Raw genomic sequence first — 25450 nt, forward strand, 5'->3', positions numbered from 1 at the left:
GATTCTGCTTGGCCTGCTGTGTTCATCCAGCTCTGCACCTTGTTGTCTCTGTTCTGAGTGAAATGGTTAGGTTTAATTATTGGTCAAGCATTAGTCACTAAGGTGATTTGTTGAGAAGTCCTTTACATCTTGCAAGTTTTCTGTGTTGTATTGTTTATACATGAACACTTGTGTTTCCATAACAAAGTAATCAGCTGATTAGCATTTATATTGAAACAAAATGTCTTTGTCAAATCTTAGCTACCCCTGGACCAAAAGGGGAACCTGGAGATGTGGGACCCAAAGGTGAGAAAGGTGATGCGGGCCCTCCTGGTTCAGATGGGTTACCAGGCGCCAAGGGTGAGCGTGGACTGAAAGGTGAAAGAGGAGAGCCTTACAATGAGATCGTTTTAGAAGGTAAACAATCACATTGCTCTTATAAGGGCTTAAATCTTTACTGCTTGTTAACGAATAATAAAAGAAAATCTGGTATCTGACTATTATAGTTATGCCCTAATATTTAGTAGTGAAATCTGTGAAAATGTTGAATTTATTGTCAGTTGGGTTTGTCCAAGTCAAGGACGTTTTGAAAAAATATCACATAACCTTGCAAAAGTGAGTTTGCAGATGTTCCATCCTAGCCTGATAAAAGACTTGGAAATCACAGAGGGTGGTGCACATTCCTTAATCACATCAGCAATATCCAAAGCTCGTTTAATAATTGTCATTTTCAGATGTAAGTGAACAGATAAAGCTGCGGCCAGTTGTATCAGATATTGAGCAGAGGGGTGTAAAGAGACAACGGATGGCTCTGATGCAATAACACAGAAAATGTAATTTTATTTAGATGGGTCTGGGAGAAGCAGATTTCCAGGTAAGTGTAGGTGCTGACAGCTGCAGAGGAATCTGCTTGGCATTTATTAGTTCATCAGTGTCATGGTTATGAGCTGCAGGACCACTAAGTTTCTAGCACCACTAAGTTTCCTTTCATTTTAGCAGTTACTTGAAATCTACATAGGAGGATTTACCATTATATCTATAGCAGAGTGTAAAGAATCGTAGAGTTTGTTGTAACTTCTCTGCTTTGCAACTCTAACAATTTCTAGATGCCAGCTGATGCTACTGCTGAACAAGTTGGATCTTACAATGAAATCTGGCATGGTGGAACTGTTTTAAAAAGAAACGTGGCATTCCTTTACAGAAACATGAGCATATGTTGCTGCAGATTTGGTTTTAAAAATCAAACAAAAGTTTATTGCACAATAAAAAATCAAGTAAAACAAACCAAGCTGTCCACATAAAACACAATTTGAAATATTGATAAAGTAAAATCCCACCTAACTTTCCAACACCATTATTTTACAGTTACTCTAAAAACCAAATAAATTCCTTCCCTATCAAATCTTTGGTTTGACCCAGCAGCTGCTTCTCAGTTCTGATCCCATTTTCTGTGAGCCTTGACCACTCATTCAACTAACAGCTTAAATTTTCTCACCTTTTGAACCTATAGAATTCTAACCAAACATTTCAGGTCTGGAAGTTTCACAATCTAAACTGTTCGAACCAAACTTCTTTTCTGGGGGAGACTGCATCTTGCAGTCAGGTCTCCTTCAAACTGAACCGAAAAGATTTTGAACTAAATTTTTAAAAAACTTGTCCATCTTAGATTATGCTAAAATAATGGCTTAAGGTTTTCTCTTTCCTGTGGTACATTCGCACAATATAACCAAACTTCCATTAACACTCCAGGAAGCACACGCTGGTTTGAAATCATGATTCTGGAAAGACTGACCTAGTCAATTTTTAAACCCCTTCACAAAAATAGACCAACAGCCAGCTGCCACTAGCTTAAAAACTTCAAATTTTTAACTCTTAAAAAAATGCAATGTTTTCTTGCATTGCCATAGTATTAGTCACTGGAGCTTAGGAGGTTTGAAGGTGACCTTATAGAAGTTTATAAAATAAAGGGTATGGATAGAGTTAATGGTAGTTGTCTTTTCCTGAGGATGGGGGATTTCAAGACCAGTGGACACATTTTTAAGGTGAGAAGAGAGAGATTTAAAAAAGACATGAGGGGCAAATTTTTTTTTTTTTTTTACACAGAGGGTGGTTTGCACGTGGAATGAACTTCCTGAGGAAGTGGTGGATGTGGGCACAATTACAATGTTTAAAAGACATTTAGATAAATACATTAATAGAAAAGGGATATGGGCCAGGAGCAGGCAGGTGGGACTAGTTTAGTTTGGAATCATATTTGACATGGACTAGTTGGACTGAAGGGTCTGTTTCTGTACTGTATGACTTTGTGAACAAAAACGTGAATTCAATTTTATGGCTCGTGAGTAGAAAATATATTAATGCATTAGCCATAATTTTTCTGTCATGTTAACAAAGGTCAAAATAAACAATTCACGTCTTTTGTTAAAACAGAGAAATGTAATGGTAGGAGTGTTAATGCAACCTGTTGAATAATGCATAGTGTGATTAACCTGTTTAAATGAAGAGAGAGAATGTTGTATTTATATCACACCTTTTATGTTCAAAGGTGCAAAAGTATTTTAGAGCCAGTGTTCAAGTGTAGTCAGTGTTTCTGGATTGACCAGTACTGATGCAAATCAGTGCATTCTGAATTTCCATAAGGCTATTAGTGAAAGCCATTGTGAGGAGACCTCGGTGACAAAAAAGAAATCAACTGGTTTTCCAGGGTTTAACACCAGCATTCTCCTAAAGTTGCAACGGGAGATTGGGAGAACCCCAATTTTCCCCTTTTCTATTTCAGTGTCATATTTAAACCTCATTGGTTTATTAGTTTGCAGTATCTGAATGTTATTATTTACAGATTAGTCACCTTATAACTTGGCCAAAAATGTGTCAACACAGTAGTAATGTGTGATAAATGGAATTGGTAATCTTCCTGCCATATTTATGATGACTCACTGGCCATAGGAAAATATTTTTGAGCAATATTTCCTGATTGACCTGGTCAGTGATGTTATGACACTTCTCTGGAACAGGTGGGATTTGAACCCAGGCCTCCTGATCCACAGGTAAGGACAGTACTACTGCACGACTAGAATCCCCAGGAGCATTTTAGAAAGGGCCTATTACAGCATAGCTGATGTAGTCAGACAATACATGTATCTGAATCTGATGACGTGTTTATGACCCTGATTGTTCTATCAGGAGAACACAGCATGGAGTACACTCTCCAGTCAAGTTTACTGAGGCCCAGCCAAAGGGGACCAAGAAATACAAATTGTAAATTATGCTTGTGGGAGTGCTTCTCTGAGCTCTGCAAAGCCAATGTGTTAGCCTTTGGACTCTTCCTACTTTACTGCCCAGTATTGTGCTGGCCCAAATTTACTGAATTGCAACAGGTAGTTTATTTGGGATAGGCAGTTTGTGGTCCTTTACAAATGAAATTAATGCCTCAAAATGACCCTGAATTCTTTGCACCAGGGTGGGGCTGGTGATGGCCTCATTCCACTGCACTGCCTTCTAGAAAATGAGATCTCAGCCGTGGCTCAGTTGGTCACATTGTGTAAAATGTATGGGCAATTATAGAATCCCTACAGTGCAGCACTGGGCCATTTCCACCACTGAGCCTGCACTGACCTTCTGAAGAATATCCCACCTCGACACAGCTCCCTGTCCCCGTCCCCATCATGCCACCTTTCCCGCGTCTAACCTGTACATCCCTCAACACTACAGGGCAACCTATCCAACCTGAACATCTTTGGACTATGGGAGGAAATCAGAGCATCTAGAGGACACCCACACAGACGTGGGGAGAACATGCAAACTCCACACAGACAGTTACCCAAGGCTGTGCAGCTGCAATACTAACAATTGAGCTACCTCATATAAGTCCCCATGTCACCTGGGGATATTTATGCATGGGAGTAACCAATCAGAGAAAATCCACAGCCTTAAATAGAATGGAAGGAAGCGGAGAGGAGACACTTCTCTAATCACAAGCTGGTTCTGTCCCATGCTTGCTGCTGATAGGTTCAGTAACCTGGGTGAAAAGCAGCATGTGATTGGAAGGCCAGTGGGCAGCAGGCAGCTAGATACATTAGTATTGCTATCGAGAGTGTTGCTAGATGTGTACTTTTTTTTTTTGCCAGGAGCCCCTTTAAAATATTTCTGTATTTGTATATCTGCAATGGAAATGCATTTACTGTAAAAGGTGTGTTCAAGGTGATGCCTTTTCATATGTAGAAGTGTGTGTCAGTTATTTTGATAAATGTTGGCTTATGACTGTTCTCTTGTACCAGTTTAAATACTGTTTTGTCAAGGAAATTAATGTTTTCTTGTGTGTTGAGACTTTGAATTTAATGGAGAGTTGAAAATTGTTCAGGATTTTGATGAAGTTTTCTAATTGTGTTTGTCTGTGAGACAAAGTACTCTATATGCCAATACAAATAGAAAACTATTATTGCTATATTATAGCATCAACTAATGAATGAGTTACTGAGTAAAAACAAAAAAGTAGCTTCCAGAGGCCAATAAATTCCCCAAAAGCAAGATGTAGCCTTTGAGAAAACTTCAGGAGGAGCCTTCAAAAAAGAAAATGTATTTTTCCCTCCAGACTGGTGGCACTCTCTTGTCTGAACGCTGTAGCTTTGGCCCAAAGCTACACTGCAGGCATTTGAGGAGAAGAAAATTAAGGCCCACTGCTGCATTCCAATGCTGAGGGCTCGCTGAACTGTGGAGCTGACCTCCTTTCAGATGAGGCATTAAACCGTGGCTCTAAGTGCCCATTCAAAGGTCACAAAACACTTTCAATAAAGATGCATCAGTGCTCAGATCAATACTTATCCCTCAATCAATTTCACAAGAAAGTAATTGACATTATTACATTTATGCTTTCGGGAGCTTCCAAGGTCCACATTGGCTCCTCTGTTGATACTCATTGGCTCTGAAGTGTTTTGGGAAATGTTAAGGTGATGAAAAGCACTGTTTAAATGCAAACCCTTCTTTTCCCTTTTGGCAGAATAGTTCCTATCATTAACGGAAGCTCAGGCTGAAATGGAACATCAATAGCTCCATTAAAAGTTGAAAGATCACTGGACCCAAAATGACAACTCTGCACAGATGCTGCCAGACCTGCTGAGTTTTCCCAGCAATTTCTGTTCCTATTTCCATTAAAAGCAGTAAGTTTGGTAAATAGCTATAAATGAATGCATGTATTCAGTAGGTGCTGTTTTTGGATAAATGAATATTGTATGCGATGCCACCTCCTTGCAGTTAAGCTGTACACCATGTAGATTGTTACTGAAGGTATATGGCACAGATTTACATGTTCAACCTTCTTATTTTCAGGTCAGAGAGGTCCCCCCGGACCCCCAGGGCCAGCGGGACCTCCAGGTGCCCCAGGTCCTGTAGGACCACCTGGCCCACCAGGTTCCAAAGGAAAGTCTCGGCATCAGCAGAACACAGTCAGTCATGGTAATTCTCTCAGTATGAATCTGCTTTAGATATGTGACTTTTGGTATCTGGTAAGAATGCCTTTATCAGACTGAGCATCACTATTTTGTTTACATTTAGATGAAGCTCACGCTGCACCAAATGACGACACTTTAATCAGAAGGATGTCAGCACAAAAAGCAATGAGCACCTTTTCGATGAAATATGGTAGTGTTTCATACCACTTCTACCTTGATTTTGAGATTGAATTGTGATTACTATTGCATTAACGTTCAAGCAATATCCTTTTTTAGGACGAATCATAAAATCCGTGGATGCCCCTTACAATGTGACAAGGATTGAAAACACGTTTGGAGCATGGATGAAGGACCCTGCATCGAAGAACAATGAACAAATTTGGGTCGTTGAGCACTTTTCAGGTTTGTTCTGAGTGTACTTAACTGAAATGGTTTGCAGTGTCATCCCAAAATGTTCACAATTTCTCATGCTAAAATATCTGTTAGAATTAAATGTATACTTTCCTGAGAAGTTAGACACGCAGGACAATTAAGATGGACTACCGGGGTGGCACAGTGGCTCAGTGGTTAGCACTGCTGCCTCAAGCGCCAGGGACCCAGGTTTGATTCCAGCCTCCGGTGACTGTCTGTGTGGAGTTTGCACATTCTCTGTGTCTGCGCGGGTTTCCAAAGATATGCAGGTTAGGTGGATTAAATATGGGAATGCAGGGATAGGCTAGGAGCGTGTGTCTGGGTGGGATGATCTTTGGAGATGCAGTGTGGACTTGATGGGCCAAATGGCCTGTTTCCACATTGTAGGGATTCTATGATTCTAAGACGGAATGGCAAATGAAGACCTTCAAATAACTTTGAGTAAATTGTGTTCCCAATTTCTGTGGAAGCTCATTTTTCTCCCCTTTATCTATGAAGCACCCTTGATTATTTAATGGTCATTAAACCACAGGGACTACTACAGGGCAGGCTGAGGAGGCAGGCCCCAAGTCTATTAACCTAGAATACAACTCAAACCATATCCTGTGGACGTTATTCTGAGCAACACGCAATTGAGGACTGGATGTCTCCACCTAAACACTCTGTCACCGGCAAATGCAACATTTTGCTGTTGTAGCCAGCGTCTTTTGCTTTGCAAAGTATCCCTTTCCAAATATATTTATAACTGGGTCTAATCAATGATGTTACAGATTAACATGTTTGGATCATACATATAAATAACATCTGCTATGAAAGAAATGAATATGGCTTTTGGACACTTTTTTTCCTTTTTAATGTGTCCAAACATGAGTAAATAATAAAATGTACACTCACATTCACTCTCTCTAAGGTTAATGTTGCTATGCATTTTATCACATTGCTAATCAGGTTACTTAGACCTAAATTAATTTCTGGACTAAGTACAGGTTATCACTGTTTCTCCCTGAAAGTGTGAGAACTTTAAGTGTTAGGGCAGTAATAGCAAACTCCACTGAAATAGTCTGGCATTCTGGGCTTTGATATTTTCCACAAAGGTTAGAGGTTTATGATCAGTATGTGCCAGTATATATAAACTGAACTGAAATTGCCACATAAATATTGCAGCTACTAGAGCAGGTCAGAGGCTTAAAAATCCTGCAGAAAACTCAGCTGCACAAAAGTGAACTACTCAATCGAGCCTGCATTAAACAACTATATCCCTCCTTGGGTAAGGAGACCAAAATTATATGCAATACTCCAGGTGCAGTCTCACAGATGCCTTTATAGTTGCATTTCCCTATTTTTATACTCCATTCCAAATGCCAATAAATGCCAAAATTCCATTTGCCTTTCTTATTACCTGTGGATCAAACTTCCTTACTAATATTCTAGTGAAGATTTGTTGCCAGTTCTGAGGAAGGGTCACCAGACCCAAAACGTTAACTCTGTTTTTTCCTTCACAGATGCTGCCAGACCTGCTGAGCTTTTCCAGCAATTTCTGTTTTGTTTCCTTAAATTTTACAGGATTGACAGTTAAAGAATATGAAAATTTAGAGGCGCTCAGAATTGGGAGCAACTTCAAGACAATAACATTGACACGTTATTTTCATGGTTGTGGACATGCAGTGTATAACGGCTCAATTTATTACCACAAAGGAGGATCTGATCAAATTATAAGGTGAGTATATTATTTAGTTGTATTTTTAAGGAATAATAATGGGTATAAGCTGATTAGTGGGGATCTTCACGTATGTAATGGCCTGTCATCAGGTATTCCCTGTTGTCATCAGGTAGTGCAATTCTGCTAAAGTTGAGAAACTTGACTGTGTTCAACACAGCTGAGTTTTGTTAACTTACTCAGCACAATTTACTTTGGATGCAGTTTTATGAGACTTAAATTACAATCTAAACAACATTTAAACTTTTGTGAAGTCCATTTATTTGAATAGATAAATGAATTTTCTTGAATAACTTCTCCAGATAAAAATGTTTGTTTTCATTACTTGTGGTTGTAATTGTAAACTATAACCTGAATTTTTAACAGCCATGAACACAATTGCAGCTGTTTTGTTGTAAAAACTTGAAATATTTAAAATGCTATTCAAGTCTTGAACACTTTTTAATGCTGCCTCGCAACTATGAATTGGTATTTCATAATTAGCCTTTATGAAATTTGACAACCAGGAACTAGATATTGGGTATATCAGATGTGAGAAGAATGCTTGGATTATACCAAATAGCTTCCTTCCAGGTTGATTTGAGTTAGTTACTTATTGAGGAAACACAGTGCAAATCCAAACAGTAATCTCCTAAGAAAATGAAAGTCCTGATGCCTGTCAGTACATCATTTATATGTCAGCCACAACTCAATAGTCCTCTTGCTTTGAGTTAGAACGTTGTAGAGTCAAGTTCCATTCCAGTGATTTGAACACAACAAATATTAGCAGACTTCTTCAATTTCAAAAATATGCTTTATTTATATAAAACCTTCAGTTCTATACAGTACCATTTCAGGGAAACAAACAAACATTTGAGTTTGACTTTATCCAAACAAACCAAGGACACCTCTTTACACATACAAGACTATATACTTACATGCATTTGAGGCACAAGGAGTGTCTGATAACTGAATGGACTCCCGTTTGACATCAGCAGAAAGGCCTCAGACAGTGATCTTTCCCCACTACGCCTTGGCAGCAGCTGCCCCAAGCTTTAGTCAATCCCTCAGCACGTAGTCCTGGACTTGGAATGTGCCAGTCTGCAACACTCAGTTGGGGTCAACTCCTTGTTCTGGAAGACCAAGTTCGGTCAAATGTAAGCTGACACTGGAGTGCACCGCTTAAGTGCTGCATTGACAAGTTTCCAGCCTTTGCATGATATCTTAAATAAATAAAGGGAACTGTCTCCTCTATCAGGTGAGCTAAAAAAATCCTATAGAACATAGAACATTACAGCGCAGTACAGGTCCTTCGGCCCTCGATGTTGCGCCGACCTGTGAAACCAATCTGAAGCCCATCTAACCTGAACTATTCCATTATCATCCATATGTTTATCCAATGACCATTTAAATGCCCTTAAAGTTGGCGAGTCGACTACTTTTGCAGGCAGGGCATTCCACGCCCTTACTACTCTCTGAGTAAAGAACCTACCTCTGACATCTGTCCTATATCTATCACCCCTCAATTTAAAGCTATGTCCCCTCGTGCTAGCCATCACCATCTGAGGAAAAAGACTCCCACTGTCCACCCTATCTAATCCTCTGATCATCTTGTATGTCTCTATTAAGTCACCTCTTAACCTTCTTCTCTCTAACGAAAACAGCCTCAAGTCCCTCAGCCTTTCCCCATAAGACCTTCCCTCCATACCAGGCAACATCCTGGTAAATCTCCTCTGCACCCTTTCCAATGCTTCCACATCCTTCCTATAATGCGGTGACCAGAACTGTACGCAATACTCCAAGTGCGGCCGTACCAGAGTTCTGTACAGCTGCAACATGACCTCATGGCTCCAAAACTCAATCCCTCTACCAATAAAACCTAACACACCATACGCCTTCTTAACAACCCTATCAACCTGGGTGGCAACTTTCAGGGATCTATGCACATGGACACCGAGATCTCTCTGCTCATCCACACTACCAAGAATCTTACCATTAGCCCAGTACTCTGTATTCCTGTTACTCCTTCGAAAGTGAATCACCTCACACTTTTCCACATTAAACTCCATTTGCCACCTCTCAGCCCAGCTCTGCAGCTTATCTATGTCCCTCTGTAACCTGCAACATCCTTCCGCACTATCCACAACTCCACCGACTTTGGTGTCATCCACAAATTTACTAACCCATCCTTCTACGCCCTCATCCAGGTCATTTATAAAAATGACAAACAGCAGTGGCCCCAAAACAGATCCTTGCGGTATACCACTAGTAACTGAACTCCAGGATGAACATTTCCCATCATCCACCACCCTCTGTCTTCTTACAGCCAGCCAATTTCTGATCGAAACCGCTAAATCACCCTCCATCCCATGCCTCCGTATTTTCTGCAATAGCCTACCGTGGGGAACCTTATCAAATGCTTTACTGAAATCCATATACACCACATCAACCGCTTTACCCTCATCCACCTGTTTGGTCACCTTCTCAAAGAACTCAATAAGGTTGTGAGGCATGACCTACCCTTCACAAAACCGTGTTGACTATCCCTAATCAAATTATTCCTTTCTAGATGATTATAAATCCTATCTCTTATAATCCTTTCCAACACTTTACCCACAACCGAAGTAAGGCTCACTGGTCTATAATTACCCGGGTTGTGTCTACTCCCCTTCTTGAACAAGGGGACAACATTTACTAATCTCCAGTCTTCTGGCACTATTCCTGTAGACAATGATGACATAAAGATCAAAGCCAAAGGCTCTGCAATCTCCTCTCTAGCGTCCCAGAGAATCCTAGGATAAATCCCATCTGGCCCAGGGGACTTATCTATTTTCACACCTTCCAGAATTGCTAACACCTCCTCCTTATGAACCTCAATCCCGTCTAGTCTAATAGCCTGTATCTCAGTATTCTCCTCGACAACATTGTCTTTTTCCTGTGTGAATACTGACAAAAATTATGCATTTAGCGCCTCTCCTATCTCTTCAGACTCCAAGCACAACTTCCCACTACTGTCCTTGACTGGCCCTAATCTTACTCTAGTCATTCTTTTATTCCTGACATACCTATAGAAAGCTTTAGGGTTTTCCTTGATCCTACTTGCTAAAGACTTCTCATGTCCCCTCCTGGCTCTTCTTAGCTCTCTCTTTAGGTCCTTCCTGGCTAACTTGTAACTCTCAAGCGCCCTAACTGAGCCATCACGCCTCATCTCTACATAAGCCTCCTTCTTCCTCTTGACAAGAGATTCAACTTCTTTAGTAAACCACGGTTCCCTCGCTCGACCACTTCCTCCCTGCCTGACAGGTACATACTTCTCGAGGACACGCAGTAGCTGTTCCTTGAACAAGCTCCACATTTCAATTGTGCCCAGCCCCTGCAGTTTCCTTCTCCATCCTATTCATCCTAAATCTTGCCTAATCGCCTTTCCCCCAGCTATAACTCTTGCCCTGCGGTATATACCTATCCCTTTCCATTGCTAAAGTAAATGTAACCGAATTGTGGTCACTATCACCAAAGTACTCCCCTACCTCCAAATCTAACACCTGGCCTGGTTCATTGGATTTGGTACTAGGTAATGTGGCCTCGCCTCTTGTTGGCCTATCTACATACTGTGTCAGGAAACCCTCCTGCACACATTGGACACATTGTGCCTTTTCTTTTAAAAGGTGATCAGGGGAGTTATCCCCATCATCTTGGCCAATATGTAGCCTTGAATTAACATAATTTAAAAAGAAAACATTGACTATTATCACTTTGCTGTTTGTGGAAGTTTGCTTTGTGCCAATTGGCTGCCGTGTTACATACAGCAGTGATTACACTTCAAATGTGCTTCTTTGTCTAAAGTGTTTTGGGATGTCCTGAGCATCTCAAAGGTTCTGTGTAAATGTCAGACTTTTCTTCAATTGCCGCCTGTTTGAAATTCAAATAACTGCTAAAATTAGCATTGTTAAATTACCACCATTAGTCAAATTAAATATATTGATGAGACTCACTTTGTCTCACATTCATCTGCATTCTCGAAGTCAAGGGATATGGGAGCAAGCAGGAAAGTGCAGTTAAAGGTCAGCCCTGATTGTATGGAATGGCTAAGCAGGGCCAAGACCATGTGATCTACTCCTCTTCCTGTTTATTTTGTTATGCAATAGTTCTGAGAAATTACTAGTTACAAAAAAAGCAGAACAGCAAATTTTTGCTGATTCTAAATGTAAAAGCTATAGGCCACTCCCTATGGGGAGGTGCTAGTGAATTGATAATGTCACTGGACTAGTAATCCAGAAACCCAAGCTAGTGTTCTGGGGATGGGAGTTCAAATTCCACCATGGTGGGTTGTTTGAAACCAGTGAAAATATAGAATAAAAAGCCTGTTTAATGATAACCTTGTAACCACTGTCAGTTGTTATAAAAACCCATCTGGTACACTAATATCCTTGAAGGAAATCTGTTGCAAGTTCTGAGGAAGGATCACTCAACTTAACATGTTAACTCTGATTTCTCTCCACTGATGCTGCCAGACCTGCTGAGCTTTTCCAGCAATTTCTGTTTTTGTTTCTGATTTATAGCATCTGCAGTTCTTTTTTTGTTTTTATTTTGCTTTTACCTACTCTGGCTTACATGTGACTCCAAACCTAAAACAATGTAATTTGCTGGCCTAATTAGTGATGCCCACATCCCATGGATGAATTAAAAAGAAAACATTCTAACTAGAAAATATCCTCAGTTGAATTTCTGTGTATAGTTAGATGTGTGCAAGAACTTCATTAAGCCAGAAAAGGTAATGTTTCATATAATTTGTAGAAGCAGAAATTATTCATCTCATTGTGACAGAGATTTTTGAGATGGTTATTTGCATACCATCTGCATTCATCTACCTAAACGAAGTGTCATTCCTAACATTGCTGACAGCAGGGCCTCAGTGTCTGGATCAATAACTTGGCCACAAGCTGTCATGTTCAGACTTAGTCGGGTGGAAGCATAAAGGCAATAATATCCTCACCTCACATCGTCCCATCCAATTAAATACCCTACCTCTAAACGTGCCGTCAGGGAGAATCACTAAATTTGTGCTCTTTATGTCAGTCGAGGATGAAAACTTAGGTACAGCGTAGACTACCAGTATATCTTTGGAAAAAGAAATACTCAATTACATTTCCCAGCAAATATGGCCATCTTCTACAGTGTTTAAAAAACACAATGACAATCCCTCTGAATTGTGGGCAAGTGTCTCATAGCCACCTTATAGTATCCATAGACGCATACTTCCAAGAATGATGACAATTGAGTGGCCTGATTTTCTCGATCCTATCCTAGAGTATTAATGCAAATTAAACCCGGACCTGGAACCTTCCAGGTTTATATGTCTCAGCATTACACCATTGTTCAGATTTAACTCTTAAGTTGCAGACATTTTGAAAATATGTACATAACTATTTCTGAAACTGAAATATTTTCAAATTAAGAGGAAGGGATGGAATGAGGTGTTTAGTCTGCATTATCGTAACAACTAGCATTACTGATTTTGCTTGCAAGAGTTATGACAAACTTAGAGTCATAGAGATGTACAGCACGGAAACAGACCCTCTGGTCCAACTTGTCCAAGCCAACCACAAATTAATCTAGTCCCATTTGCCAGCATTTGGCCCATATCCCTATAAACCTTGATGGATTTTAAATGTTGTAATTGTACCAGCCTCCACCACTTCCTCTGGCAGCTCAGTCCATACATGCACCATCCTCTGCATGAAAAAGTTGCCCCTTAGGTCCCTTTTAAATCTTTCCCCTCTCACCTTAAACCTATGCCCTCTAGTTTTGGACTCTCCCTACCCTGGGGAAAAGACCTTGTATATTTACCCTCTCCATGCCCCTCATGATTTTGTAAACCTCTATAAAGGTCACCCCTCAGCCTCTGATGCTCCAGGGAAAATAGCCCCAGCCTATTCAGCCTCTCCCTAAAGCTCTAACCCTGGCAACATTTCTCTAAATCTTTTCTGAACGCTTTTAAATTTCACAACATCCTTCCTATAGCAGGGACACCAAAAGTGCATGCAGTATTCCAATAGTGGACTAACCAATGTCCTGTACAGCCGCAACATGACCTCCCAACTCCTATACTCAATGTACTGACCAATAAAGACAAGCATACCAAATGCCCTCTTCTCTACCCTATCTACTTGTGACTCCACTTTCATGTAACTATGCACCTGAACTCCAAGGTCTCTTTGTTCAGCAACACTCCCCAGGACGTTACCACTAAGTGTATAAGTCCTGCCCTGATTTGCCTTTCCAAAATGCAGAACCTCACATTTATCTAAATTAAACTCCATTTGCCAGTCTTCTGCCCATTGGCCCATCTGATCAAGATCCTGTTGTACTCTGAGGTAACCTTCTTCACTGTCCACTACACCTCCAATTTTGTTACAAGAGTGCTTTTTTTGCATCATGTTTAAATTGTTCACGGGGATGGATGGTTGGGCACTTGAAAGACAGAATTGAGCAAGCTCATTAATCCCATCACATTGCAACTTTCAACACCTTATGGGCTGCACTCAGAACGTTCTGGGAAAATACATGTCCAGCCTCATCTGTTTAACAGGAAGCTGTGTGAAATGCTAGAGAAAAAGTAATTTATATGAAAGTCTGTTTTAGAAAACATGTACCTTTTCGTTCTTGTTTATTTTTAGATTTCCACTTGATGGTAAACAGGCCCAGCACATGAAAGTAGAAAATGCTTTGCACAACAATCGCAATTACCTCTTCCAAAATGCGAAGACATATTTTGACTTGACAGCCGATAAAGATGGACTTTGGGTAATCTATGCTTCGAGTCACGATGAAAACATTGTTGTTGGCCAAACTGAAATCAATGAAGATTCATTCTCGATTGTCCAAAATATCAATACTACATATCCCAAGTCAAAGGCTGGCAATGCATTCATAGCACGTGGTATTCTCTACCTCACAGATACGAAGGACTCCAAAATAATTTTTGCACTTGATTTGCTGAAAGACAAACCACTTGATGTAAGTTTTGATTTAAGATCATCCAATGATACGCTTACAATGGTCTCCTATGATCCATATGATCACACTTTATACACATGGGAAAATGGCTATTTAAAGAAATATGGTCTTCATTTCTTATTAGCTGAATAAATGCAAATTATTTTACAATGGAGAGCACTTGTTCATGCATATGTAACTGATAGTGACTAATCTTTAATATGCTCTCAAGTTGAAAAGATTTTTGCTAAATGCAAAAACGACAATTTTCTTTTTTACTATTGTTTCTGCAGAACATATCTAACATCATGAATAGTACATGCAACTTCATTGCACTGTATTATATTTTAAAGCATTTTATAAACATTTGTTCTTTACCTTTTACCCTTTAAATCCAAATTGAAAGTCACCATCGTCCTACTGGACACAGGGCTCCTCTCTCCTAAGAGAGGATGACTCATGGAAGTTTAACCTGAATCATTATGCCTGAAGCACGGGGACAGGTTGAGAAGGAGAGCCTTTCACAATATCCTCAGCCAGTGTAGGAATTGAACCCATGCCGTTGTTGACTCATTGCATTACAAGCCAGCATACAGCCAACCGAGTTAACCAACTCCCCGCCAACTGGGGCTTAGAGATCTAGTCAACGTCAAATCGGTTTTACTCAAATTTTCTCAACATCCAAATATGTATAGGTTATATTTATACTGTAGCTTTAGTGTAACTATTATAGCTTCCATTTAAAACTTACATGGCAGTTATACAGCAACTCTGCGTTCAGGTCCTGCTGGAAACGAATTGTGACAGATCTCTGGCCCTTTGCTGCATCCCATCCCACCTTATGAATGTGGGCTCGCATACCGTGGTGAATAATTGCAGTGCATTCTTGAATCTGGTTTGCAAAGTGGAGAAGGGGATTCTTTGACCACTTCTACATTTTTCAAATTTCAGACTTCAAAATGAATTGCACAGAGTACAGATACTCTCACCCACACTTTTAAGACTGGTAGCCACATTATGCTTGGGCTTATTTACAAATACCAAACATTCCAGCCACATCTAAAGAACTTTACTTGTACAACATTCGTTCAAGTAAAATGTGATTGCATACAATGTACACGCAAGATTGTAAAAGTGTATATATAAAAGATGCACATCTACAGTAACAATTCAGTTGCATGCACTGTACAAACTATCATTCAAGTTTTGGTGAGACTTGAAACATTGAGAAACGTTACTCAAGTTTTAATATTGAATAATTAAGCAGATAACATTGTGCAGTATATTGTGGAATCAATGAATCTTTCTGAAAAGACAGATATGACTCAAGTTTTCTGTTTTGCACTTACCAGGAGAAACATAAGAATGTCAAATCTCAAGTGATCACAATTTACACTACAGGAGAAAAGGCAACTAATTGGTTGGCAAGTTGACTCTGACTGTCCAAGGCACTTGGAGAAAGTAATTTGAGAACTAAAAGCTGTCACTCTCTGGTCTGAGAAGTGTCCTGTCTACCTCCAATTACCCTATGAAGGCAGAATACTTTAAAAATTTGAGAACCAGGTTAAGGAAGCCATTTCATGCTGCTATTATCTAGTGGCTATACAAGTAATTAAATCACATGACAGACACAACAGCAAAGAGAACAGTATAGAATTTGTAGTTCTGTATATGTTTTCATTAGGACTCTCTCCCCCAACAGGCTCTTGATGCACATTCGATCTAGTGCTATCACCCTTGTTCACTGGCACCTTACAAAGACCACATAACTGTGCTTGTGGTTAAAATTCTTTCTTATCCCATCATCTGTAGGATCACCATTTTGTGCCTGTGCCGTTGGCTATTACATTACATTCCCCCAAAAGGATACTGCTATCAGTCCAAAAAGACATTCTGTTTAAACAATTCAGCACCTGTGTGATGCCAGGTACTTCAGCTTTACTCCAAGCAATCAAGTAATGACTTCCTTCAGTTGTTCCTAACAGGCAGATTACACACCGTGCAAAACTAACCCACACCTGCAAAACCCAATATTTGTACAATTGAATGTGATTCTGCAATTGGATAGCACTGCTGAATCCTGCCTGCTAATAGTTACTCTAACCACCACTTTAAGATAATCAGTTGAGCTAGTATTGGAGATCACTTTTGCTTGCTATAAATGATGTGAATTCAAATACAGGAATCCATTCTCTGCAAACAAAGAATATGTTTAAACTTTGTGCCTTTTTGAATTATCAGGGAGCATGGGCAGCCTACAGCTTGCGACTTCCTTCTCCATGTTAATGCTTCAGCCAATCAGGAAGTTGACTTGCTAACCAATCAACATTATTTTCTCTTGGAGTGCAAACTGTTGTTTGAAATTTGGCATTCTTGGAATTGATCTGATGTGTGAGACACAAAAAAAAAGGCAAAAATGTCATTTTTTCAAGAAAATTCAAAATCAACATTGAACATTTAAGTGCCTCAATATACTTATTTAATAGATATCTTTATCTTAAAGGATAAAGAGCTACATCAACTACCTGCAGTAGATAGAATCTGCATTACCAGAGGTTAGTAAATGTAAGTTATAGTAACTGAACTTTTAATTGCTTAACATGCTAGCTGCAAGGTGTTGTTTATTTAGTGGGAATGGAATTTTGGTTGTTCTATATTTGTATAAAGAACTTCAAATGCCTGTGAAATGGCAATAAAATTAATAATATGCAAACATGACAATATTGGATTATTGATAATTATTTGTATCACAATATTTATTGCTAAGAGATAATAGTTGCACCTTTAGCTATTCACACATGAAGTTGCAAAGGCAACATTGAGGCATTGTAAATGTATACAGTTGCTTTTGTGCAACACAAGACCGCTACTGGATGCGAAATGATTGGGATGCTGGGACTAATAACATCTTCACTTTCCAGCTGTGAAGATTTAAGAAAGATTATTTTGCACATACATTAAAATTGTGATCTCTGACATGGATTTTTGACTGTGATTCTGCCACATAAGAACAAGGCCTAGTCCTTAGTGCTAAATGGACTGATTTCCCATGAAAATGATTCTGGTACCAAGAATACAACAATCCCAGGGCCCTGTGCTGAATTGACAGATAGCAAGTATTTCAAAACTTTTATGGAAAGTCTTATTCAAAAGAATTACTAATAACAGATATGTTGCTTTGCTACCTGGTGACAGCATTCAGAAAGCAGGCTCATTGGCCAGGAGAGTCCATAGCTTTAGAGTCTTTACCAAGCTGTAGGTAAATTGTAATATGTATTGTTTTAAAGGCAAAATTTTTTCCCCAAGAATGACAATACTAAAGCAAAACGGGGAAACCATCACCAGATGATTGCCTTTTGTTTATCACATTTTTGGGTCTATATTTGAACTCCCATGCATTATAAATAAATAAACAAAAGAAATCAGCAGACCATTAGCTACTCACATTAAAAATAATTTATTTGACTTACAAAGGTAAGCACAACTATTGTTTGAAATACATTTTCAAGCGCCAGATGAAAAGTCCATATCTTGCTCAGTCCACAAAGAAATGCAATGAATTCGTTACAGACACAGACACAAAACTTAAGCAGAAGACAACTTCGCAGACATGTCAAAATACTGATTGAAGGTCCTCAAATTTGACTTAGCGTATTTGTTAGCAACATATACATACTGAAAACATAAAAATACAATAAATTAAACAGCATATTACAGGCAAAATAGCAGACATACACAGCAATGATTACAAGTTATGTTAATTCACAGATCAAAATAACTTAATTGGTCATAATATTACATAAAACGTCATGCCAGTTAAGCCTGACATTCATCCAAGGAAATGCAACCATTTTTTCACATCAATATAGATTTTTTTAAATACCAAGTTTTCATAGCTTCCTTTTAATTAGAGTGCAATGTTTGGATTCAATGAATAAACAAAAATAATATTAAAACGCAGAATGAGCAAAAGAAACCAAAACAAAATCCCATCTGGTTCCTTTACTTTCAAGTATAGATAAATGATGTCATTATTACACTGCGCTGCACTTTATAATTTAAAGGCAAACAGATTGTAATAGGAATTCAACAGTCTCAGAAGGCTTAATAACAGTGTGCAAAAAGACATAAAATAGTCATTTCAATCACTAACTGGTTGAGTGATTAAATTAAAATTTCAAAAGTACCTATAAACTGACATAATTAATCTGTACAGCTTAATGACTCTGCATCCCATTTTTTGCATTTTAGCTTTCAGTTAAGACTATCTGCACCTTCTTCAGTGTCATTAAAAATTCCCTCTGAAGAAAAAAGTAAAATAATGAAGTCAAATTTTTATAAATCAACTCACGCCATCATTACATACAGGATTTTCCAATACAGTGCTGAAGGATTTTAACCATGGGCACATTTTTTAATGTCCATACACTTACAGTACACCAAAAATTTTTGCATTGTCTATACAAAGCATTACCAACAACCTGCGACTGCATTTTTAAAAGAACGATACAGTACATGCACATCTGTCCTCTGGTTTATGATACGAATTTCTTTAAGGCTTTATGCCACAACTCAACACTAATTCTTCAAATGACTTTCTTTTGCTTAACATATATTTAAAATCTGCTCCTATCCATTGCTAATCAAAAACTTCTGCAAAAACCGAGCCTTGGGTCCCTCCACATTCAAACACAACTCACGAGCAGCTTACGCACTCACAGCATATGTGAGATGCCCATTTTTTCTATCAATAGCCAGAAACCAAAACAAGCAAGCCCAGTTAACCTACAAGATGTCAAATGTTCCAGCAGGGGTATTAAAATAGTCTGGCAAAACCCGTGTCTTCAAAGTTCCATCTGCTCCACAGGAAAAGATACGATTGGCTGGCCTGATTTCCAGCTGCACAACTCCTGCACCAATGTTTCGAAAGATTGACTGTTTGGCATGTTCATTTGTAAATGAATGAATTAATCCATGACCTGTTAATCCCCACACCTGCAAAACAAAGAGTTGCAATGTTAGTAACAAGACTTGATAAAAACACTAATAACGTTCTGAAGTTCATAAGCCAGTTTAACATTCAATCAAAATCATTGAAAATATCCAAAATGTCTGTTTTCCACTTTTTGTTAAATTTGCAATAAGAATGATTTACAATATATTCTTACACTTAAATGGAAGGAAGACTATTAATGAGTTGTGACAATACTACGGCTTTGAGAGATATATTTTGTCCTTTTTTTTTGAGTAGAGGTTTTGAGCCAGAGGCCCAAAGTTGGCTCTTCCAAGCCAATAAAGTAAATAGCTTGTGAGACTCTGGGTTTTTTTTTAAAGTTAGAACAATCAAAGCAGCATGAATGGGTAGAGTCAGGCTCCCACAGAAAAGAGTTTTAGTTTAAGTTTCAGCAGTTGTTGGGGTTTTAAAGTTGGTTGTGGAAGTTGCTATACATCTCTCTCTCTGTCTGTCTCTCTCTCTCTCTGTCTCCCCCAGCCAGACTTTTCTGTTTGTGTCTTTTCCCCCTGGACGAGAAAACATCGGATGTGAGATAATCTAGTTTACCAAATTTGCCTTTGCCAAGGGCTTGTTTATGGGATGTACTATATTGGAAAAGTTGCTATTTAGTAGTTAAATTATCTATTATTCTGTTAAGTTTTCTAATAAAGTTACACCAATTCTTACTTCTTTTGCTTTTATTCTTAGATCCAGTTAAAATACAATGTGCTTTGCTTTAAGTCGAGTAGCATGACCAATCTAATTACATCTGGAACACTGTAACTTACACTTGCCGTTAAATAAGTTAAAAGTTAGGGTTGAGGCTGTTTCCTTGATTTATTTGAAGGGGGTTTGGTCTGGTCCATAAGACTTAAAAGCTAGGTTTACTAATTGCTTCTTAAAATGATCAGATATGCAATATACTTTAAACTAGTTACTCAATGATATGCAACAGCACTATCACTAACTGGATTTTGAGATATTGGCAGATTGATTGTAAGTGCTTCAGAGAGAAGGGACTTGGAGAAGATAGGGAGACAGAAGACAATCCTCACGGACCTGGACAGTGAAGTAGGACAGCGATGACTGTGTGGGCAGATAACAGAAAGGTACCTTGAATAAAGCTAATTGCCAAGTTCACAACTGAGATATATGAATGATATAGAAGAATAAGCAAGACAGTGAATAACATGGGCACACAAAGCAGTACAACAAGGCTGATTGTTGGGCCTGAAAACAGGTGGTAATGTAGGATGACAGCAAAATATCAACATTCTGCATTTCTTCACAATCATTCTGTGTTTACACATCCAAATGTCAATCTCCTGCAATCCAAACATTTGGACCAAAATAAAGTGCCAGATTGCATCACGAACATCAATCTTATAACATTTCATCTAGAATGATAACTGTGCCTAAAAGGACTACTACTAAAATGAGACAAAGTTAACACTTTTCACAAGGTATTCATTTAGACCGGGATGCAAGAAAGCAAACTTTGAAAGGGAAGCTGATTATCAGTTGGCATGGAGATTCAGCTGGATTGGTTAACTGTCAGTCTTAGCTATCTGACTAACCTGGGAAAAGGCAGGTAGATGCTGGCTGGTCAGGGCATTGCCATGGGGAACACAGCAGGAAGTGAAAGCTTCTACAACCCCTTCTCATTGCTACTTTTTCCATGTATGCACAAAATGATGACAGGGTGTGGGAATATGGAACCATTACACAGCCCTCTGTATTTGGAATTTTGTAGTCTATTACTTGCAAATAGTATCCAACTCAAATTCAAAAGACAGTTGCCCTGAAAGATTGGAGCTGCAATCTCAGTGAAAACAACGGAATCATATTTACTGGTGTACTCCAGTGCTGACCTCATCACATACAGAGGCAAAATTTATAACTTGTATATTTGCCCTGTCGGAGCCCCGATTCAATTATTCTTTTTTCATAAAGAGAGCTCAAATGTAAACAATTTTAGTATTTGATATCAAAACACTAAAATGCAGCTGAATGGATGGATCTCAACAGGTAGAAGCCAGATGCTGAGGATTAAGATGAGTATCCATCACAAAGCAGTTCTAATTGAATATCTTGCCCAAAGCCTTACCTTCATATTCCCTTCAGCTGAACCCGTAATAAAATAATCTTCTGTGGAGTCCAAAGCAAGGGCCTTAATTGCAGAATCATGAGCCTGAAATGTATGTAGTAACTGCCTCTGCCTGATGTCAAAAATGCAGACAAACCCTTTTCTGCCTCCAGAGATCAGAATTTGCTGCTTTGGTGCATACTGAAGCACTGTGGCACCATTGTCATGGCAGACAAAACCTAAGGGGATTAAATGAGAAAGAGAGAAGTAAATCTTTGGTCTCAATATTTATACTTGACAAAACAAATTATCTGCACACAATTTTTAAAAAATCATGGAATGTGGGTAACACTGGAAAGTTTTATGCTTATCACCAATGCCCTTGAACTGAGTGACTTGCTAAGCCATTTCAGAAGGCAGTTAAGAGTCAACCACACTGCTGAGAGTCTGGAGTTGATGACATAAGGATGGCAGATATCTTTCTCTAAGAGGAGATTAGTGAACCAGATGGGTTTTTATAACATTCAATGATAGCTGTTATGGTCACACCATTACAGAGATCAGCCTTCAATTCCAGATTTTTAAAATTAATTGAATTTAAATTCAATCAGCTACATGGTGGGATTGAATCCCCATCCTCAAAGCATTGGTCTGGGCTTCTGGATTACTGGTGCAGACATGCCCAAACAAAATCAGAGAGCCTGAAAATAACACGTAACCGGTTTTATTTTTGTTTGTCAGCATTTACTAATTTTCTGTTAAATCATACACTTAGGAATTCTACAACAACCGGCAAAACAGGGCTACTGAGATCAGCAAGGTAGAGGAAGGGGATAAAACAATCAAATCTGTGGCATACACAGTCTATAGTGCATTCTATTCAGATAGTAAACCAGTGGCACAGATGCTTTTTCATATGACTACTTTGACAAATCAGCCCCGGAATGTAAACATGTTACTATTTCTTTGGAAAATGTATCCAGTACAATATGGGGCTTTTAGATATCAACACTGCTCTCTCTGAAATCTTTGCTGTTTCTCCTCCTGCTTGTGCCCTATAACCACTCCTACCAGACCATAACTGCAGTTAAAATGTTTGAAGGGAGCAAAATCAATCCAGAACCAGCAAAAACATTACTCAACTTGGACTTCTGAGAAAAATTTCAGAAAACAGGTTAAAAAAAAACTCAATGAGTAAATAGCAGCCAAAAAGGGCAACTGCAAAAGACTCTGATATAGTGAATGATCCTTCAAATTGAAGGGTCGTTCCATCCTATTCACACAAGTTGTTAATCAGGTTTATTATGCAGTAAATTGGATGCTGAGGCTGACCAATATCCCAAAAGGATCCATATTTAAATGTATTATTCATGTTTTTAATATACTTCTAGCACATACCCTTGCCTTTTACACAACAGCCTCCTGTAAAATGGCAGGCAGAGCCCTTTTGACAACGAGACATGTTACAGAAAGTCCAGCAACAACCCCTTTGAAGGGAGATGTCGCATTAAGTTGTTACTGAGATGGTTCACTCCAAATTATAATTCTCAAAATTCAGCACAAGTTAAATGTTTATTAAGAATTAGGTGTACCAGAGCGAAATAAATTCCAGAGGCCAGTATCCTGTCTCCAAGTCACCTTTTATTTCCGCATGAAAAGCCCTTGACAATAGCACTGCCTCTTCAGAGTCAGCTGAGAGAGTGACAGAATCTCTGACACTCTGCTTTTAGTCTGTCAACCAGGGCTCTTTGACTGGACCAGATTAACAGCCCCAAACTGGAAACTCATATTCTATGGCTGACCTCTTTACAATCACTACAGAACAATAAATGGTCAGTGTCATTTTCGTGGGTGTGACCAATCTAGTAACAGCATTCCATAATCACCCAGATATACTTTCTTTCCCTCAGTACCAAAGAAAGGTTTGATTGGACTGCTTCTAAAAAGAGTTATTTCACATAACGGTTAGGTAAGCACTCACATATTATGGTTATATCAGAGGAATCTGTTAGTGAAGTCAGAACATCCTCCACCAGAATAGCATCAATCAAAATGAGGCAATTTCAACTCTATCTGTAAATGCAGCTGCTGGTGGAAGCGTATGGACCTCGTTTCTGACCAGTTAACCTGCCTGGCATTGTTCTTTTGTATGTTCATTTGCTGTGTATAGGAAGCCTTTCAACACCATCGAAGGGAGATGGATACAAGAGGAATATAAATAGAAACTGCTGGCCCAGAGGATCATGCAAGTCAGCAGGGAAAAATAAACAAATTCTAGAGAATAAGGTCAAAAAATACATTTAAATAATATCTGCCTGAAAATCTGTGCTTAACAATTCTGGATAGGAAGGCACTAAATTTACTCTGAGACATAGAATCCTTCCACCAACAGCGAAGAGTCTTTTATCCCATTAGTTACTGTGGGCTGTAAAATGTGGTTAAAAGAATTCAGATGCCATGATTAAACCAATATACAATTAAAGATAACAAGGTGTTGAGCTGGAGGAACACAGCAGGCCAAGCAGCATCAGAGGAGCTGACGTTTCGGGCCTAGACCCTTCTTCAGAAACTAAAGCCTGTACACAACAAGTCAAGGAATACCAGACTAGCTATGGTTTCTAGGTGCATCTTAATGACAATGCTTGTATATGGGGAATAAATTGGTATTTAGAGAAGTCAAAATGAAGTAATCTTCTCAAATAAATGCTTCACTAATTTTCAAAACAAGAGTATTTTAATAGAGATAGTAGGAACTGCTGATGCTGGAGATTCTGAGATAACAAGGTGTAGAGCCTGATGAACACAGCAGGCCAAGTAGCAACTGAGGAGCAGGAAAGCTGACGGATAAAGATGGATAAAGGAGCAGATAGGTGGAGAGGAGACAGACAGGTCAAGGAGGGGGGGATGGAGCCAGTAAAGGTGAGTGTAGGTGGGGAGTTAGGATGCGGGTTGTTCCTTTATCCATCTCCCATCCGCCTCCCCCTCTCTCTATTTATTTCAGAATCCCCTTCCCCTCCCCCATTTCTGAAGAAGCGTCCAGACCCGAAAAAACAGCTTTTCTGCTCCTCTGATGCTGCTTAGCCTGCTGTGTTCATCCAGCTCAACACCTTGTTATCTTAGTATTTTAATAGGACATTATTACTATAAAATAAAAATATGTCAATTAACTGGACAGTTTTAATCACTAACACAAATTTTATCAAGAATTACAGACAATGTTATTACCATGTACAAGACTGCTCTGCGGTGATATTAATGTATCCCATAAACAAACATTTCTGGAAGGAGAAACAAAAAATACCAGTTAGTATACCAAACTAATATTTTGACCATCATACTAAACTTCAAGGGAGAAACATGTAAGTGAACAATATCCTAGAAGAATTCCAGCCAACATAAGGGTTCAATATTTATTTCTTGACCCTGGACATTGATAGCTTCTTTCCAACCAGCTCCAAGCTATAGCATCTGGTTGTGAACTCTATGCCAGACCACTCTCTCTCTGATGCTAATGATTCCTTCTGTCACAAATTCTAATGTTATTTCAATTGCGTTTACAGAATAACAGAGCGAAAGGGAAAACATATTGCCTCCACTGTGGAGAAAAAAAAGTAATCAAGGGCAGCAGGAAGGTTTCAGGAAAATGATCAGGATCAGACGTTAGCCATGCATCTCAGAATTGATATTGATTCACATTTAATATTTATTAGAATTAGCAACCAAGTTATAATCTGGAAAAATTAGAAGAATAGTTAACAAAGGGGAACCTATGAGAAAAGTTAAAAAAAAAAAATTTCAATCTTTTTAAGTACTAATATAAAGAAAAATGACTTTTGAAAATG

General features: G+C 38.9%; 2 protein-coding genes across 4 annotated transcripts in view; one reads left to right on the top strand and one right to left on the bottom strand.

Moving 5' to 3' along the window:
* gldn (gliomedin) overlaps window positions 1-17247 on the top strand; it is a 36900-nt gene extending 19653 nt beyond the window's left edge. Inside the window, exons 5-10 of the mRNA XM_020530772.2 lie at window positions 241-396; window positions 5305-5430; window positions 5530-5616; window positions 5703-5828; window positions 7401-7554; window positions 14211-17247. Coding sequence (XP_020386361.2) covers window positions 241-396; window positions 5305-5430; window positions 5530-5616; window positions 5703-5828; window positions 7401-7554; window positions 14211-14682 — 1121 coding nt within the window. The 3' untranslated portion in view covers window positions 14683-17247. The remainder of the gene's footprint in view (window positions 1-240; window positions 397-5304; window positions 5431-5529; window positions 5617-5702; window positions 5829-7400; window positions 7555-14210) is intronic.
* A 725-nt stretch (window positions 17248-17972) lies between these two features.
* dmxl2 (Dmx-like 2) overlaps window positions 17973-25450 on the bottom strand; it is a 122041-nt gene continuing 114563 nt past the window's right edge. For all 3 annotated transcript variants that reach the window (XM_048616014.1, XM_048616013.1, XM_048616015.1), the window contains 3 exons: window positions 24834-24886; window positions 21630-21847; window positions 17973-19524 (listed from right to left, as the gene is read on the bottom strand). In XM_048616014.1, coding sequence (XP_048471971.1) covers window positions 19315-19524; window positions 21630-21847; window positions 24834-24886 — 481 coding nt within the window. In that variant the 3' untranslated portion in view covers window positions 17973-19314. The remainder of the gene's footprint in view (window positions 19525-21629; window positions 21848-24833; window positions 24887-25450) is intronic.

Source organism: Rhincodon typus, chromosome 33 (genome assembly GCF_021869965.1).
Source record: "Rhincodon typus isolate 14 chromosome 33, sRhiTyp1.1, whole genome shotgun sequence".
In the NCBI taxonomy this organism is placed as follows: Eukaryota; Metazoa; Chordata; class Chondrichthyes; order Orectolobiformes; family Rhincodontidae; genus Rhincodon; species Rhincodon typus.